This window comes from Lithobates pipiens, unplaced genomic scaffold (assembly GCF_037356315.1).
Source record: "Lithobates pipiens isolate NorthernLeopardFrog02 unplaced genomic scaffold, aLitPip1_a1.2 Scaffold_16, whole genome shotgun sequence".
Classification (NCBI taxonomy): Eukaryota; Metazoa; Chordata; class Amphibia; order Anura; family Ranidae; genus Lithobates; species Lithobates pipiens.
In genome coordinates, this window is record NW_027507748.1 from 79,352,442 (window position 1) to 79,372,512 (window position 20,071).

Genomic DNA, 20,071 nt, shown 5'->3' on the forward strand with positions numbered 1-20,071 from the left:
CTGTAAGCTACCAATTTTTGAAGAGACTTGAAAATGTTCATACAAATCTATGTGATATGTAGAAAAAAATACAATTTGGCAAACCTGATTATTTGGATTAATAAATAGTAAGATTACAACCAGACTTCCCAAATCTTAAAACAAAAAAATACAATAGCCATGTCTATAGATTTGCAGATTTGTACCTCTCCTGTACATACTAGACATGTGCATTCGTTTTCGTCCGAATGCATATTCGTCCGAATTTCAGGTATTTTCGTTTTCGTTTTGACAAACGATAACGAAAGTGCAGATTCCGAAAAACGAAAGATCCGACATATATAAATGCTTTTTTTCGTTTTCGTTGTTACAACAGTTCGATATAGAATAGGAGATTCGAAGTGACCGTTCGATATAGAATAGGAGATTCGACGTGACTCCATATGTCTATTGAACCTGTGGTCGAATGTGCCTAAGTTTCGTTTACCTCTATTAGTCCTATTATATAGAAAAGCTTCGACAGAGAGTAAATATTCGACATAGAGAGAACAGAATCGACAGAGAGAAACGATACTGGAATTGGGTGGGGGAAGTAAATTAAAAAAAAATGATAATATTCGACGGGATCGTTGCACGTTTAATAATATTCGACGGGATCGTTGCACATTTATAATAATATTAGACGGGATCGTCGCAACTATACGACACTGCAATCGTACATTTCGGCAATCGAATGCTCCGCCTATAGGCTATATAGTTTAGCAGCTCCATCGAATCTTCTTTATCCATTCGACAGACACCATAAGCCTTCCAAGACAGATTCGACCGTAATTCATGTGGATTTTCGGACGAATGCAATTTTTGCACGAAAAACGAAATAAATAAAAACGAATTTCGGGAGTAACTAAATAAATAAAATTTACGGACGAAAACGAAAAAACGAAACGAAATATTCTAGTCTGCACATGTCTAGTACATACTACTCACTGTCATACCCTCCATACTCCTCTCCTATGCATAGTGCCCACCGTCATACCCTCCCTCCACACTCCTCTCCTGTAATTACTGCTTACTGTCCTACTCTCCACACTTCTCTCCTGTACATAGTGCCCACGGTCATACCCTTCACACTCCTGTACACATTGCTCACTGTCATACCCTCCACACTCTTCTCTTATACATAGTGCCCAATGTCATACCCTCTACACTCCTCTGCTGTGCATACTACTCACTGTCATACCCTTCACACTTCTATCCTGTACATAGTGCCTTCTGCCATACCCTCTGTACTCCTCTCCTGTGCATAGTGCCCACTGTTAGACCTTCCACATTCCTCTCCCTCACCTGCACATACTTCCCACTTTTATACCATCCATACTCCTCCCCTATGCCTCTTACCCACAAAAACTGTTCTTTAAAATTATACTGAATATCCTCAATGTTACCAGCTCTAGAATGGGCACACTTTTGTTAGTTCAACTAAAGGAAATCTCACAGTCCTCATATTTGTTCTGCCCATTATTAGTACTTATTTTATTTTGTAATTACTATTGTGATGTATAGAGGAACATAGGGGATGTAAGCTACTATAAATATAGCACTTGTAAAAAAAAGCGTCCCTGAAAATATTTTTGAAATGTTGACAACTATGCCACTGCCCAAGGGCCACGGGGTCAGTAGGGGGCCCCATGAGAGGCTCCTGTGATATTAAAGTGGTAGTAAACTTTTCTAACATTACTACTTTTTAGAGGCCCTGGGGTAGGTTATGCCATAATGTGCAAGTATGCCCAGCATATTAGCACACTAAGCACACTTAAATTGTCAGACTGAGCCCTCCAGTGCTGTGCTGTGATCAATCTGGCGGGGCCCGGGCACTTCCATCTTCACCCGGTCTTCCTTCTGGGTTCTGTGCCTTCGGTCATTTGCCTTGGTCAGGCTGCATTGATGCCATTCCTACACATGCTCATGTGCATCCTCTCTCTCCCATCCCCCCTTTTTCTCTCATCCTCCCTCCCTTACCCCTCACACCTCTTTCATCCCCTCTCTCTCTCATCCTCCCTCTCTCTTTAATTTCATTTGTTATAACAAAAAATTGTTTGCATTTTTATTTATTTATTGTTTATAAAAGGCCCCACCAAAATCCTCAGCACCAGGCCCATGATGTTCTTAATCTGTCCCTGGGGAAACCCACTATGAGAATTGCCATGCAGCCATTAATGCATGTATTAAATGGCTCCAAAGAAGCTGCAACAGCACTTAGACAAAGAATGGAGGTTGTGTGTTTTATGATGACTGGGGCTTTAGAAAAGTAAATGTCATTTACCTAGCGTTTAAAAAAAAAATGCTTTTTTACCCATGTAAACCTGTATTAATGTAACAATTTCTATGCATAATCTAACAATACATGCATGCAAAGGTTATTGTAAACTGTTAATTGCTTACATCTCTTAATTGTGCTATCCACTTTACCTATTTTCAGGTCATCTTCCTTCATTCCTCCTTTCCCCAATGGCTGCATTTTTTTAACGTTTCTATTTCTATTGGCTGTGAAGAAACTTGGTGGTAGGTTGGCAGCAAAGACACAATATATTGTTAAAAGCATTGGGACGCCTGCCTTTACACGTACATGAACTTTAATGGCAATCCCAGTCTTAGTCCGTAGGGTTCAATATTGAGTTGGCTCATCCTTTGCAGCTATAACAGCTTCAGCTCTTCTGGGAAGGCTGTCCACAAGGTTTAGGAGTGTGTCTATGGGAATGTTTGACCATTCTTCCAGAAACCACATTTGTGAGGTCAGGTACTAATGTTGGACAAGACCTGGCTTGCAGTCTCCGCTTGAATTTATTCCAAAGGTATTCTATTGGGTTGAAGCCCTGACTCTCTGCAGGCCAGTCAAGTTCCTCCACCTCAAACTCTTGTATCCATGTCTTTATGGACCTTGCTTTGTGAACTGGTCCACTGTTTGGGGATGGCCCCTTCCAGTTCCAACCTGACTGTTCCACCGGTGCACAAAGCAAGGTCCATAAAGACATGGATGAGTGAGTTTGGGGTGGAGGAACATGACTGGCCTGCACAGAGTCCTGACCTCAACCTGATAGAACACCTTTGGGATGAATTAGAGATTGTGGGACTGGGCTTCTCATCCAACATCGGTGCCTGACCTCACAAATGCGGTTCTTGAAGAATGGCCAAACATTCCCATACACACACTCCTAAAGAATGGCAAAACATTCCCATAGCAAACTCCTAACGCTTGTGGACAGCCTTCCCAGAAGAGCTGAAGCTGTTCTAGCTGGAAAGGGTTGGCCAACTCATTACTGAACCCTACAGACTAAGATTAGGATACAATTAAGGTTAATGTGTGTGTAAAGCAGTGTTTCTCAAATCTAGTCCTCAGGCCCCCCCAACAGGTCATGTTTTCAGGTTTTCCATTCTTTTTCACAGGTGATTTGATCAGTTTCACTGCCTTAGCAATTACCACAGCCGTTTCATCTGAGGGAAATCCTGAAAACATGACCTGTTGGGGGGGCCTGAGGACTGGATTTGAGAAACACTGGTGTAAAGGCAGGCGTCCCAATGCTTTGGACAATATAGAGTATGTTTGCCTGTTATCCAAATGGCGGGGGGTGGGAGGCACAAGTTACTACCAAGAAGCAACTACATTTTAAGCATAATTTCTGTTACCGCCTAACTCATATCTGTTATTTGTATGTTGACTTTAGGTTTTTATATAACAACTCCACGATCGCCTGGATATGGTTCACAAATTCGTATTTCAAGTCTACCTTTAATTTCAACCCCAGAACCACTCTGTCTTGGTTTTTGGTAAGTTGGAACATAAAAAAAAAAAAAAATGAATCACTGCGTCTCAAAAATGGAAAATTATGCTATTCTCTAAAGACACTTAATTAACATTATTTAAAAGGTTAAATCGTTTTCTCAAGCATAAACAGAAAAGTAATTTTACTTAATCATGTAAACCTTTTATTAAAATAATACGATCTGTCACTTCTATTTCTTGTTTTCCTGCATACATAAGCAGTACATAAGCAGTATTAATTAAGGGAATGTAGGACACAGCAAACGACATCAGCATCTGGATTTAATAAAACCTTGCAAACCGTAGCTGGAAGATTTTGATTTGTGAGTACAGGACTCAATAATTAATGAATCCTAAGGTCACTTAGCAAACATGCCTCCTGTGTTGAGGTATGCTAACTAAGAGCTAAATGAGATCTTGAACTGATATTCATTTTGACACTATGCCTGGCAAGCCTTGCTTTTGAATAGTAAGACATGCAAACCACAACAGGTGCGGATGCTGATAAACTCACCGTCAGCCTATCTGCTTGTGCCACTAGGCTTTATTGTATTACTAAAAGACAAAATTCTAAAATACTACAAAGTTGTGCATGTTATGTCATGTGACCACCTAGAACACCTTTACATAGAAGATGTGTCTTGGACATGACAACACTATACGTGGAACCAATAAAGTAGCTATAAAGGAACTTGCATCTCCATTGGTTACAGTTAAACCCAAGCTGCCATTGCTTTCTTTCCCCAGCCAATGAACCTTGATTTAAAAGTTCATGGGAGATAGATAAGATAATTCACGGGAGCTCCTCTTTAACCACTTCAATACAGGGTACTTATACACCCTCCTGCCCAGACCAATTTTTAGCTTTCAGCGCTTTGAATAACAATTGCGTGGTCATGCTACACTAAATCCAAACTAAGTTTTTATAATTTTGTTCCCACAAATAGAGCTTTCTTTTGGTGGTATTTGATCACCTCTGGGATTTTTATTTTCTGGTAAACAAATAAAAAAAGACAGAAAATTTTGAAAAAAAAATGTTTTTTTTTGTTTCTATTAGAAAACTGTGTAAATAAGTAAGTTTTCTCCTTCACTGATGGGCACTGATGGGGCTGCACTGATGGGCACCAATGAGGTGGCACTGATGTGCGGCACTGATAGGTGGCACTAATGGGCACTGAAAGGTGACACTGACGGGCACTGAAAGGCAGCACTGATGGACACTGATAGGTGGTACGAATGGGCACTGATAGGTGGCACTGAAATGCAGCACTGATAGGTGGCACTGAAAGGCAGCACTAATGGGCACTGAAAGGTGGAACTGATGGGCACAGAAAGGCAGCACTGTTGGGCACTGATAGGTGATACAGATGGGCACTGATAGGCGATACGGATGGGCACTGATAGGTGGCACGGATGGGCATGGATTGGCACTGATAGGTGGCACTAATGTACACTAATGGATGGTACTGATGGGCATCACTGATTGGCAGGCATTATTGTTTGGCACTGATTGGCATCCATTGTGGGCACTGATTGGCATCCATTACGGGCACTGATTGGCATCCCTAGTGGCCACGGGTAGCATACCTGGTGGTGACTAGTGGTGGGCAACCTTGGTGGTCCTGGTGGCATCCCTGGTGGTCCAGTTGTGACATCCTTGTAAATAATCAGCACAGACCCCCCCCCCCCCCCCCCCCGTCAGGAGAGCAGCTGAACGGCTCTCCTCTACTCGTACCTGACAGACACGAGTGAGGAAAAGCCGATCAACGGCTCTTCCTGTTTACACTGTGATCAGCCATGATTGGACACAGCTGATCACATGGTAAAGAGTCTCCATCAGAGACTCTTGACCTAGGCTTGATATCCTGGTGACGACATATGACGTCCGGTCAGGTAATTGAAAACACTTTGCTGCCATCAATTTGCTATATGGCGGGCGGAAATTGGTTAAACTCACTTGCACATTTTTGTACCTAGCAAAGAAGTTTTTTTTTTTTTAGCTTGAGTGTTTCCCCTTAAGAGGTCATATTTCATTGCGGTGCCCTAAAATCACTTCTTGAAACTTTGGATCTTGGGAATGCACACCTATGGGAGTGGGGGGAGGGGTCACAAGTTAGGACTGGGATGGGAGCTTTGTTGGATTGTGAATTTATCATAATCCAGTTCTTTGGACTGGTAATGAGTCCTGCAGTATACAGAGTGCTTGACCCTGCAATATGAATTGCTGATTCACTGCATTGTAGTAGTGACAATATATTTTATTCTATATTTTTTAGGTACTTCATGTATGGTTCCAATGTCTTCCGTTTAAATGTTCTAAAAATATTTGGAAATGGCTCTGAACAAATTGTTTTCTTTAAAGAAGGAAACTACGGCATGAACTGGAATCCAGGACAGGTCACACTAAATGCAACTTCTGAAATGGTGGTAGGTGATGTTACTGTACAATTTAAATCGATATTAAAGTCTTGGCTTTAAAAAATAAATAAACAAACATGTCATCCTTACCTGCTTTGTGTAATGGTTTTGCACAGATTAGCCCAGATCCTCCTTTTCTTAGGTCCCTCATCAACACGCCTGGCCCCTCCCTCCTCTTGAGTGCCCCCATAGCAAGCAGCTTGCTATGGGGGCACCCGAGCAAAGCCGCTGCTTTGTGTGTCCATTCAAACATGAAGCCACGGCTAAGCCCCACCCCTTCTCTATCCTCATTGGCTCACTGACTTTGACAACAGCAGGAGCAAATGAAGCCCACTGCTGTGTCTCAGCCGCCCACTGCTGTGTCTCAGCCAGTCAGGAGGCAGAATCCTAGACAGCCGAGGCTTGCGTGCAACATCTCTGGATCAAGATGGGGCTTAGGTAAGTATTAGGGGGGCTGAGGGAGCTGCTGCACACAGAAGTTTTTTTTTTTTGTATCTTAGCCACTTCACCCCAGAAGGTTTTACCCCCTTAATGACCAGGCCATTTTTTTGCGATACGGCTCTGTGTTACTTTAACTGGCAATTGTGCAGTCAATCGACACTGTTCTTTTTTTCCCACAAATAGACCTTTCATTTGGTGGTATTTGATCATTTTTTGCGTTTTTTTATTTTTTGCGCTATAAACAAAAAAGAAAACAATATTTTTTACTTTCTGCTATAAAACACATCCAATAAGAAATTGTAAACACAAGATCTCTATCTTCTCCCCTGTCATAACGGCAATCTGCCTTGTTTACATAGGAAAATTGCCGTTCTCCCTCTCTCAGGAATGATCGCAAGTTGCCGGCAGACATCGGTTCTACTGGACCTGCTGGTTGGCTCCCCCTCTGTCCAATCAGTGCATGATCGCGCCTCTGGCAGCACGTGCATGCCCCCTAGAGGTTATTGCATGAAATTACGTACAGGTACATGATTTCACGCAATAGAGCAATGACCTGCTGCAGTACATGCACATTAGGCGGTTAGCAAGTGGTTCATGCATAGAATACATTAAAGCGGAGTTCCACTCATATTTTTTTTTTTTACATTATTCAGCTGCATTAAATTGAATTAACAACATTTGGGGAAAAAACATTTTTTTTACGCTGACTTTTCTAGGGGGTCCCTCGTAATCTCCCTCTTCCTCTCCATGGAGCCTGATGTCACTTCCGATGACACCGCCCATTGTGATGGCAGCATCAGAAGTGTACGGCGCTGCCATGTACATACTGCGCATGCGCAAGAACGGGCGGTGCATGCTGGCGCTCAGCTGTACCAGAGTCCGGATGATAGTGCTTGTAGGCTTCACATGCCCACAAGCAAGATGGTAATAGACAAGAACAATGAATATAAGCAATCTTTCTCAATTAAATTGGCAATCCAACACCATTTATACAGAGACATGTGAGTGCTAGTAACAACTTTATAAATATTAAGATATTCAATACTAAAAAAATAAAAAATAATTTATAGTTGAAACTCAGCTTTAAGGTAAAAAACCTTCTGCCTTTAGAACCTCTTTAATTTCATAACAATATTATTGACATGTATTCTAATTTTGAACGATCATATTGAGACACATTGCCACGTGTCTAGGTGGAAACTTGGGTAAATACAAAGGTGTATAAAAAGCCTCAGTGGACATTTCAGAGTAAAGTGAGGACATGCTAAAGTTAGTGCAAAGCTAGCGCCATAGATGGGTAATATGTTGAATAACAATTCTTAACCACCTCAATACTGGGTACTTACACCCAGGCCATTTTTCAGCTTTCTACGATGTCACACTTTGAATGACAATGCAGTCCTGCTTCACTGTAACCATGTCACATTTTTATTATTTTCTTCACACAAATAGAGCTTTCTTTGGGTGGTATTTAATCCCTCCTGGGTTTTTTATTTTTTCCTAAAAAAAAAAAAAAAATGCCAAAAATGTTGAAAAAAAATGTTTTTCTTAGTTTCTGTCAGTAAATTTTGTAAATAAGTAATTTTTCTCCTTCACTGATGGGCACTGATAGGCTGCACTGATGGGCACAGATGAGGTGGCACTTATGGCCACTGATGAGGCGGCACTTATGGGCACTGATTAGGTGGCACTGATGAGGAGGCACAAAATATGGCGCACTTATGAGCATTGATGGGCAGCACTGACAGCCAGCACTGACTGGCATCACTAATGGCCACTGATTGCTGGCACTTACGGGCACTGATTGCTGGCACTTGTGGGCACTGATTGATGGCAATTGTTTGCACTGGTTGGCACTGATTGCTGGCAGTGGTGGGCAATTGTTTCAGTAAACAGTGCCCTGATTACATACCTAGCTGTCTCCTGTGAGGACATGCTGCTGATTGGCTCTCCTCTCCTCACACTCTGTCAGTGTGAGGTGAGGAGCGCCAATTACATACATCTTTGTGTTTAGACGTGACCGGCTGTGATTGGACACAGCCGATCACATGGTTAAAAAGCCATGGGTCTTTACACAGATCGGGTTCGCACCATGTCCTAGCAACACAATATGACCACGATCGCCGCGTTGCACGCCCCCAGGGGGAGTGCAACAGCGGTCGTTCTGGGAGGCCGTCATATGATGTCCACCCAGAACGAGAGCCGCACCGCCCAGCCGTCATTTGACAGTGGACGGGTGGCAAGTGGTTAAGAAAAGAAGGTTCTAAGAAAGTTCATTCATTTTTCATGTTCAATTTTTACCTCAGTGATGAAAATATTAGATGGAGCAGGATGGAATTTTTTTCTTGAACAGTCCATTCATTCCTGGTTCCTGGTACAGTCCATTCATTCCAAAATCAAATGTTAAAAGCTAACAAAATCTATGGGACACATTCAAATGTTCTGTGAATTTTTGTACAGGTTTTCCCAGGACCCTGCGAATTTTCATTCAAAATTCTATCCATCAATGGCCAACTTTAGTATGATGACTTCAAGGTCACCTTTTAAAACATCATTTAATTCTCAGAAATTAGTGGGATCAAATCAAACAATATAATTTGTATGCAATCAGAGTAAAATTTTTGCTTCTGGCAGAATTTAAAGTGGTTGTAAACTCTTACAACACACTTTGACCTACAGGTAAGCCTAGATTAAGGCTTACCTGTAGGTCCAAGAAATATCTCCTAAACCTATACGGTTTAGGAGATATTTGCCCGAAGATAGGCACCGCTGTCTATGGCGCATCAGCGGTGCGCAGGCGCACTGAGTGCGGCACCGTCAACGACGGAGATGGTGCACGTGTCGGCTCCTGTGCACATGTGCGGGAGTGACGTCATCGCGGCTTCGCCGAATGACAGCGGCGGAGCTGCGAGACCCCACCGAGAAGATGGATGCGCCAGACTACAGGGGACAGCGGTGACTTCGCTGGCTCCTGTGTCAGGTAAGTGACACATAATGGACTACTATGCGATGCATAGTAGTCCATTATGCTTTGCCTTTGCAGGGAATGAAAGAGGAAGTAAACTCATCAGGGTTTACTTCCTCTTTAACAAAACTGTTGTCCTGTTTTAACAGCGTAGAGCTGTTTTAGTTTAAACCATTACAAGCAAAAAAAATGTTTTTTTTTTAAATTTTAGTAAGCAAGAAAATAAAATAAAATTTTCTATTCTGGGACATTAACTATAAAAAACAAAATCTTGTTAGTGCAAACTTTAAGTTACTTACAAGACAGAGATCACTTTGTGCATGACCTTGGCAGAATTTCAAATATTTTATAGTACAGTTGAATATATTACAGTATTTCCTGTGTTTTGATTGGTTTTCTGTTTAACCTATGGTCTGGCATAACATGCAAATTGGCTGTTACATACAATATGGAGGAAGACATTCAATTCAGTGCAAATAACTTTGAACTCAGAAGCCATCTCTGCCTTTCCCTCTCCAGTCTCCATTTCTAAGGGTCCCCACTTTGGGTCTCTCTACAGGCCTAGGCCCAAGAGGCCTTTTCCTCTTTAGGGTACAAATTTGCATGTCGTAAGTTAAAGTGGCTTTCCACCCAAAAATTTTACTTCCGCTTTAAGTGATGGTAGCCCCCTGACATGCCACATTTGTCATGTCATTTTTTTTGGGGGGAGCTGGTACCCAGATTTTAAGAGCACCAAGCTCCCACTTTCTCCTCTGGCTCTGCAGCCCTGGAAAAAAGTCCCCCTCTCCCCCCCCCCCCCTCTCTGTAATTTTCTGAGACATGTCACAGGTCCCAGAAGACTGCCCGGCCATTTACAGCATGCAGCATGGCTCTCATATTTGCAGCATGCGCCTGGCTGTGAAGCCACAGCCTGGCACCCACAGTTAGAATGCCGGCACTGCGGAGAGGAGGGGGAGAGGAGCAAGGCTTCGTGCGCCCGCATCGCTGGACCCTGGGACAGGTGAGTGCCTAATTATTAAAAGCCAGCAGCTACACTTTTTGTAGCTGCTGACTTTTAAATGGGTAGAACTCCGCTTTAAGGATGGCCTCTCCCCATGCTCTTTCCATGACCCAGCCCACAAAAGGTTATAAATTGACACTGACTCCACCCACAACTACACCCAAGGGAGAGGATCTCTCTGAAAGGGTTCCTAACTCCTGGTTACATTCTGATTATGAATTCTGCCAGCATCGTACAGACAGAGTTATTTGTGGCAAACACAGCTCCCCAAACCCCTCATAAACAAGAACGAGAGAAACAATTCTCTGAAATTAATAAATATTGTTTTAAAGTTATATTACGTGGATGAGAACATGTTACAAATATAAAGTAGGTGCTATTCTATTTTGGCTACAAAAGCGGAAACATACCTCAATAACTTGCTAGGCTTTAAAATTCTGTGAATCGAATAGCCCTCCTCACCGTCACCATACCACAGTAAGTATACAAACGTCGGTAGTGTAGAAATGGGCCGCTGCACACGCTTATATGGATATTAGCCTAGGTGCACTCCATGACAAAAGTATGTTGAATATGAAACAGACAGTAGGTGCACACAGCAAGACTTTCAACAGGAGAAACTTCTGACACCATTTTATTAATATCAACATTTTGGTGGGGTGCAACCCACCATTCTTAAGACCGACAACCTTTTATAAACCTAAGATTGGCAGGCACCCAGGTATAAGAGCTGGAACCTATTCCATCCCTGGCAGTGGTTATGTCCTCTTCCAGGCTAGCAGGTTTGCAAAGAAGTGCACATGCATGGCCTAGTCTCTATGGGTACTAATACAAAATCCATTTACTTGTTAAGCCCAAAAGTAAAGATCTCTTGGTAAAAACTTCAGTGCATTCTTAACACAGGCCAAAACTTGCATGAATGCCACTGCCAAGTAATACACCTGTTACTCTAAATGTTGTAATATTGGCACACAGGAATACACAGGCTTGGGCTGTTTTAAAGTTCCAGTTCCCTGACAGTAATGCTGTTAATTTCCCATTAAGGTTATACACTTCAAATAAATTATTTATAAAGTGTGCAAAAAGAATATTTACGTCACCAGTGCTAAACCACCAATGGGACATAAACCACATTGTGTCTCACTACTAAACTTTTTAGTGTGAGCGATTTCCACTAAAGGAAAATAAAATATAATTGTAACCTCGTGGTGCCAATGGCACACAATTATGCGGTCGCTCGGTGGGTGGGCCTTGGCACTGAGTGGCTGCATATTTGTGTACCGCATTGCAACACAGCTGTGCCGAGAGCGTGTGGCCTGTGTGTGCCCGTCACAGTTGCAGGAAACGGAAGTTCCCAATCCTTGCTTACGATTGGGAGCTTTATGATCACGTGAACACCGTTTAGCCAGCTAATCACAGTGGCCACATGATCATAAACCCCGCCCTGTCTCCAGGCATCTTAAACCTCTTAAAGGGCCAAGGGGTTAAAGACTATTTAAATTGTATGATTTCACAATATATCAAGTAACAGTTTAAAATTTTGAAAAAAATGATGTCTTTTTTTATTTTTTAGGTGGCATTTGAAGCCATTACAAATGGAAGGAATAGTGACATTGCACTAGATGATCTAAAATTGTCTCTTGGAAAATGCAATGAAAGTATGTATCCCGAACCAACTCATGTGCCTACTCCGGTTATAACGAGCCCTGCTCCATGTGAGTACCATGCCATCATTTTGATTGCATTCTAGCTGTTGCTTGTGTGTTTTTGCAGTAATTATGGTTTGTTTGTGAATCACATGAGCTCTCAGGCTTGGCTGCCCATTAGAATCAGTCTTGTTTTAGAAATAATGACTTTGACAGATGGCAAAATCAAGTGCCATGAGAAAGAGAGTGAATTTATTGGCTATGCTGACTACTATATGCATACAACAAATCTGTTCAGCCACTAGCAATAGTGGGAACTGCACATTTTGCGGCAAGATGGTCTCATTAATTGGTTCACTAGCAATGTTTGTTTCCCATTTCCTCAAGCCTGACATATTCTGTATTTTATCACTGTAAAATTAATGTGCTGTTATAGATCCAGAAAACGTAACAAATGTTCATGTATTATCAGTTCTTATGGACTATTAAGTCATTTACAAATGAAAACAAATTATATAATATAGAGGCTCAGTATAGTGTAGGCCTGAAAAGCAATTCTCATTTCTGTGTTTCTGTAATGGTATAGGGGTTTTATTAATAATCAAAATCATGGGCATACTGCAATAAGGGAGGATACAAACTCTAATGGAAATGGTGGAAATTGGCTGAATGTGATGGTATAGTAAAAAAAAATTTGGATTGTTGACTTTAAGTTCTACAGTTAGTACACTCGAAAGACAGCAAAGATGCAGAAAAATAGGTACACACATTGTTGCAATGAGTTCATTTGGTATGTCTCTTTTGCAACCAGATTCTTCTACAGTCTCCTCTCTGAGGACACCAGGAGACACTCCTGGCTGACCCATTCTGTAGAAAAACATCTATCAAGCAAGTTGTTCCTGCCTGATTGCTACTATTTTGTCTTAAATAAAACAATAACTGGAGGTTCACTCTGTTCCCCTTCTGTCTCTCCACTCCATAGTCATAAATATGTATGCTAAGTGTACATGTCTATGTCATTGTGCCTACAAGTTTATGGGAAAACCAGCTGTGGGACAAACTTCAGGTTGGTTAGACTGCTTTCACACATCTGAGCAGCCTCTTATGTAAGCAGTCACCTTTAGGGTAAGATAAAGCTATAACTGGCAGAGGAATTGTCTAAATGACCAGACAGAATCCTTACCTGGACCGTTGTACCTCAGTAGTTGCTGTTGTAGGTATTCCAGAAGGAATACGGAAGGGAGGTCATTATTACAGGGCAAGCAACTTGCTTCCCTCCCCTTCCCTTATAGCATCACTACCGGGGGCTGCTGTTGCACACACCTATCACCATTCTTACATGGTAATTCCTTTTCATAGATGTCAAGCGTAACAAGAAGTAGAGAAATACGCTGAATGGCCAGACAGACAATAGCTTTGAACCTTCCAAAGGTGCAGAGTGGAATTAAAGCCTAAATCTCTTTTTTCTTTCAAAGTAAATTGTTTGTTGGCAGGTGTTAGTGCCTTTTAATTGTTGCCCCTTCTATAGTGATGTAATGGGTGGAGATTTAATTGCCAGTTGTGGACACTTTGGGTATAGGAGCAGGACACCCCCAATTACCAAAGATGTATTGCTGTGCTGGAGCTACAATAGAGAGCCCTCCGCAGGGCTGAATTGCCAAGGTGGTGAGTAAGGACACTTTGGGAGCAGAAAGAGGACATATGGGGGTTCCAGATTCCAAATTGTAGCTTGCTCTACACGTTTTTGCTCTACCACTTTGCGAACCCAAAGGGGTTGATTTACTAAAGACAAAAAAAGACGGTGCACTTTGTAAAGTGCAGTTGCACTCAATTTTTTAATCAATGATGAGAGAATCGTGAAAAAAATAAAATCGAAAAAGAAATGCGCATGAGTGCAAAAGAAAATTCCCGGAAAGAAAAGAAGATTCCCATCCATGAAAATTATTTTCAGTAGCGACATGAGGTTAAATTAAAGGTGTAGCTGGTCAAATTTCAAAATCTGTAGTGACACAATCAGATCACAAAATAAACAACATTTCGGATTTTCGAAAGAAAATTCATTTGGAATTCGACCCATGTATGGCCTGCATTAGAGCACTCATGTACTGAGATAAATACAAATGCCACCATTGCTGACCTGCTTCTGAACATGCTGGTTTGTTGGTTTTTCCCTGAGGTCACTTTTCAGCCACCTTTCTCTCTGATTGCTACAAGTTCCCCTTCAATCAGGAGAAAGGACACATGATCAGGAGAAGGCATAAGGTTAAGTGTGACTATTGCTAAAGTAAAAAACAAGATCCTAGCATTTCATTTATGGTGAGGGAGATGAAGTTGAAGCGACCATGTTTTAGCAAGACAGTGGTTCATAATTCTAGGGAAATATGGCAACATTAGCCTTGTTCCCCCGGGGGAGTGCGTAACATCCTTCAAGGAGAATAGTAGGCAGTAGTGATAATATTTGTAGTTGAGTCAGGCCAAGCTACATTAGGGAAAGTGTACCTGGCTACAATATCTGAAGCATTCCAACTCTTTGTACCTGTACTGACTCTGAGAAAGTCGTGTTGCTGCAAAAATAAAGGTATCAGTTGGTGTCTAGAGGGAGCAATATCAGTTACAGTGCCTTGAAAAAGTATTCATACCCCTTGAAATTATCCACATTTTTCAATGTTACAACCAAAACGTAAATTTATTTTATTAGGATTTATTGTGATAGACCAAGACAAAGTGGCACATAATTGTGAAGTGGAAAGAAAATGATAAATAGTTGTCAATTTTTTTTAAAGAAATGTGTTAAAAGTGTGGCGTGCATTTGTATTTAGACCCCCGAGTAAATATTTTCTAGAACCACCTTTCCCTTCAAATACAGTTGCAAGTCTTTTTGGGATGTCCCTACCAGCTTTTCACATCTAGAGAGTGAAATTTTTGCCCATTCTTCTCTATTAAATAGCTCAAGCTCTGTCATATTGGATGGAGAGCGTCTGAACAGCAATTTTCAAATCTTGCCACAGGTTCTCAATTTGATTTAGGTCTGGACTTTGACTGGACCATTCTAACACATGAAAATGCTTTGATGTAAACTATTCAATTGTAGCTCTGGCTGTATGTTTAGGGTCATTGTCCTGCTGGAAGATGAACCTCCGCCCCAGTTTTAAACCTTTTGCAGACTCTAACAGGTTTTCTTCTGAGATTTCCCTGTATTTGGCTCCATCCATCTGCCCATCAACTCTGACCAGTTTCCCTGTCCTTGCTGAAGAAAAGCATCCCCACAATATGATGCTGCCACCACCATGTTTCACGGTGGAGATGGTGTGTTCAGGTGATGTGCAGCGTTAGTTTTCTGCCACACATAGTGTTTTGCTTTTAGGCCAAAAAAGTTAAATTTTGGTTTCACCTGACCAGATCACCTTCTTCCACATGTTTGCTGTGTGCCCCACATGGCTTCTCGCAAACTGCAGACAGGACTTCTTATGGCTTTCTTTCAAAAAGCCATTGTTTCTTTCAACAATGGCTTTTTTCTTGCCGCTCTTCCATAAAGACCAGCTTTGTGGAGAGCACGACTAATAGTTGTCCTGTGGACAGGTTCTTCCACCTGAGCTGTGGATCTCTGTAGCTCCACCAGAATTACCATGGAGCTTCTTAGCTGCTTCTTTGATTAATGCTCTCCTTGCCCGGCCTGTCAGTTTAGGTGGACAACCAAGTCTTGATAGGTTTGCAGTTGTGCTTTACTCTTTCCATTTTCAGATGATGGATTGAACAGTGCTCAGTGAGATGGTCAAAGCTTGGGATATTTTTTATAACCTAACCCTGCTTTAAACTTCTCCACAACTTTATCCCTGACCTGTCTGGTGTGTTCCTTGGCATTCATGATGCTGTTTGTTCACTAAGGTTCTCCAACAAACCTGTGAGGGCTTCACAGAACATCTGTATTTAAACTGAGATTAAATTACACACAGGGGCACTCTATTTACTAACTGGGTGACTTCTGAAGGCAATCTGTTCCACTTAATTTTACTTAGGGGTATCAAAGTAAAGGGAGTTGAATACAAATACACACCACACTTTTCACATATTTATTTGTAAAAAAAATTTGATAAATGTTTTTCATTTTCCTTCCACTTTACAACTATGTGCCACTTTGTGTTGGTCTATTACATAAAATCCCAATAAAATACATTTATGTTTTTGGTTGTAACATGACAAAATGTGGAAAATTTCAAGGCTATGAATACTTTTTCAAGGCACTGTATGTGACAGTTCTCTGGCCTACAGTTTTGACACTAGACACAAACACTGTCACATGGAAGAAGGTTACCATACCCAGAAGCATTGGCTATTTTTTTCAGTCGAAGTAAAGCAGGTAGTGGCACGGAATCACTGATATAGTGGGCGGCACAGTGGTGTAGTGGTTGGCACTTTCACCTAAAAGCAAAAAGGTTCGCTGGTTCAAATCCCAATCACGACACTACCTGCATGGCATTTGCATGGTCTCCCTGTGCCTGTGTCAGGGTACTCTGATTTCCTCCCATATTCCAAAGACATGCTGATAGGTTAATTTGATTCTGTCTAAGTTGGCCTTAGTATGAATGTTAGTTAGGGACCTTAGATTGTAAGCTCCTTGAGAGTAGGGACTTTTGTGAATGTATAATATATATGTAAAGCGCTGTGTAAATTGACAGTGCTGTATCAAGGAGAGCCTGTTCAGACACTGCACTTGGCTCTGAATAAGAAGACTGACAGTATCGCTTTAAGCTTCAATAACGGTTCATGTTTAAAACTCAAATCCATTACTAAATGCAGAAAAATCCAATAAAAAGTCTTTAAGTCAGAAAATTATAAAAAAAAAATCTTTATTAGTAGATGTTTATACTCACAATTACAAACCCCCTGCCAGTTCTATTGATTTCTTGTGGGAAAAAAATCCATACCTCCCACCATTTAAGCAAATCAGTTCAAATCATACCATTTGCATGAAATGATAAGGTTAGGTGAGGTGAGCTGTCAGCACTGCAGTTGCAGTTTTATGTGTCAGCATTTATTTATTTATTTATATCTGTTTAATTATGAAACTAAATAAAAGTTGTAAATAAGGTAAGGTTGTTGTGTTTTAACTATCATATATATATATAAAAAATAAATTAAATATAAAAAAATGCAGTGAAAAATAGACATGCAGACAATGTTACAAAGTCATTAAAAAAATAAAATAAAATATGTCCCATGGTGTAAATCCATTGTTAATCATGTTGTCCACCTATGTAGATCAATGTTGATCACAATGTTGATCACAATGTTAATCATGATGATGAACAAAGCTTGCTGACATGCTGGATTTACTTTGGGGGACATTGTTTTTGTTTGTTTATGCTTTATTTGGTGAATGAGTAGGGGTACAATGTACCCCATAATCATTCACATGGGGAGGCTGGGATCTGGGGGCCCCCTTGTTAAAGGGGGCTTCCAGATTCCTATAAGCCCCTTGCCCACAGACCCCCACAACTACTGACCAGGGTTGTGGGGAAGAGGCCTGTGTTCACATCAACATGAGGACAAAGTGCTTTGAGGAAGCCCCCTTCCGCAAAGAGCCCCCCATTGTGGAGGGCATGTGACCTTGTATGGTTCAGGGGGGGGGCTCACTCATCCCCTCCATTTCCTGTAAGGCTGCATGCTCAGTTAGGGGTCTGGAATGGATTTTGGGGGGAACCCACACTTGTTTTTTTTATTTTGGCTCCCCTTAAAATACATACCAGACCCAAAGGGCCTGGTATGGTGGGGGGGGGGGGGGCACACCGTTTTTTTTCTTTATTTTTCATTGTCCGCTATTATTTGTTTACATTTAGCCATCAGTGGGGAGACCCACTGACAGCTGATGAGTCATGGGTAGTTAAAGCAGACCTTCACCCTAAAGTGGAAGGTCTGCTCATCGGAACCCTCCTCCCCCCGGTACCACAATTGGCACCTTTCAGGGGGGTGCAGATACCTGTATAATCCAGGTATCTGCACCCACCTCTGGGACAAGCTAGCCGCAGCAAATGCCCCCCCCCACATTGTGTTCTGGGAAACACACAGTTCCCAGGACACAGCGGGGACCAGTGGAGATGTGCAGGGCGACTCCTGCATGCACAGTAGGGAACCGGGCAGTGAAGCTGCAACACTTCACTTCCCGATTCCCTGACAGAGGATGGCGGTGGGGGCAGCTGAGAGATGAGAGGTTGCTCGTCATCTGCTGCCGACATCACTGGACCCTGGAATAGGTAAGTGTCCATTTATTAAAAGTCAGCAGCTGCAGTATTTGTAGCTGCTGACTTTTAATATATTTTTTTTAAGGTGCAGCTCCTCTTTAAGGACGCAGGGTAACAACCAATTATGCCGTCTACACACAGCCAGACTTTCTGGCAGACTACGTTCGACGGTCTTCCCTACAGACTTTCAGCGGAGTTCAGATGGACTTTCCGAACAAACAGACTTGGCCACACACAAACGGACTAATGCCTTGTACAGACGGTCAGAAATTCCGACGGGAAATGTCCGATCAGATTATATTGTCGTAAAATCCAATTGTACATGGGCTCTATCGGAATTTTTCTGTCGGACACTCCGACGGAAAAAATTGGAGAGCAGGATCTCAAATTTTCAGAAAACAAAATCTGATCTGACTTTTTCCGATTATTTGTAGAGAATTCCGATCGGACAAAGTGCCACGCATGCTCAGATCAAATTACAAGACCAAAGCTATTGGATAGTAGCCTCAACGTAGTCCAGTCGTAACGAATGAGCGTCATCATGCTCCGAATGATCGGATTTTCCAACAACTTTGTCCAACTGAGTATATGCAACACAAGTTTAGGACAAAATCCGTCTTAAAAAATTGTATTTTGTTGTCGGAATGCCCAACCATGTGTAGAAGGCATAAGACCGTTCGAAAGTCCATTAGTTTTGAATGTGATGACATAAGATGGGACTAAAAAAGAAAGGTCAATAGCCAGTAGCCAATAGCTGCCCTTGCATCGTATTTAGTCTGTCAAACCAGCATACAGACAAATGGCTTTACCGATAGGAATTGAGTCTGTCGGACAGATTTGAAACATTTTCTATTTCTAGGTCCATCGGATCGGAATATCTGACAGAATGATTCCGTCTGACCTATTCTGCCAGAAAGTCCGGTCGTATGTACGCGGCATTATTCTTCATACAGAATAAATACATACATTTTCAACCGATTCAAATTTGAATCGTTCTGAAAATATGTAATTCTTCAGAAAATTAATTAATGAATTAGAACAAATTCCAAAACAAATCCACTAAATTAACCACTTCCAAACTGGCTCACGCTGATATACGTCGGCATTTTGAAGAGGGATATCGTTGTTATGCAGCAACTAGCTACCATAACCCCGTAATCCTCTTGAGTGGTCCAATTTCAGATAAAAGTGGTCTCTGTGGAGGATGCGTCACAAGACCATTTTTATTGGCGGCGGGAGAGGTCCCCTCCTCCCTCCACTCTCTGGTGCCCTCTGCTGCTTACTGGAGCTGTCGGTAGTGGTGGAGGTCCTCTCCCTCGCTTGGTATGGAGACGAGTGAGGGAAAGATGGCCCCCACCTGTCTCCATACCATTGCAGGGCACAAGCAATGTCAAAACGTCACTTTAATTTTTTAATTTTAATCTCATATTTAAGGGGTCTTGTTATGTTTACATTCCTTGTAATAGGAAAAAAGTGATGCCATTTTTTTTTTTTTTTTTTTAAAGAACAGTGTAAAAATAAAAAATAAAAGGTAAAATCAATAAGAAAATAAAATAAAAATGT

At 41.7% G+C, this 20,071-nt stretch overlaps 1 protein-coding gene across 1 annotated transcript in view; it reads left to right on the top strand.

Moving 5' to 3' along the window:
* The window catches only part of TMPRSS15 (transmembrane serine protease 15), a 619,275-nt gene that overhangs the window by 305,041 nt on the left and 294,163 nt on the right, over positions 1-20,071 (top strand). Inside the window, exons 11-13 of the mRNA XM_077480049.1 lie at positions 3,702-3,804; positions 6,076-6,226; positions 12,197-12,338. Of these exons, the coding sequence (XP_077336175.1) occupies positions 3,702-3,804; positions 6,076-6,226; positions 12,197-12,338 (396 nt within the window). The remainder of the gene's footprint in view (positions 1-3,701; positions 3,805-6,075; positions 6,227-12,196; positions 12,339-20,071) is intronic.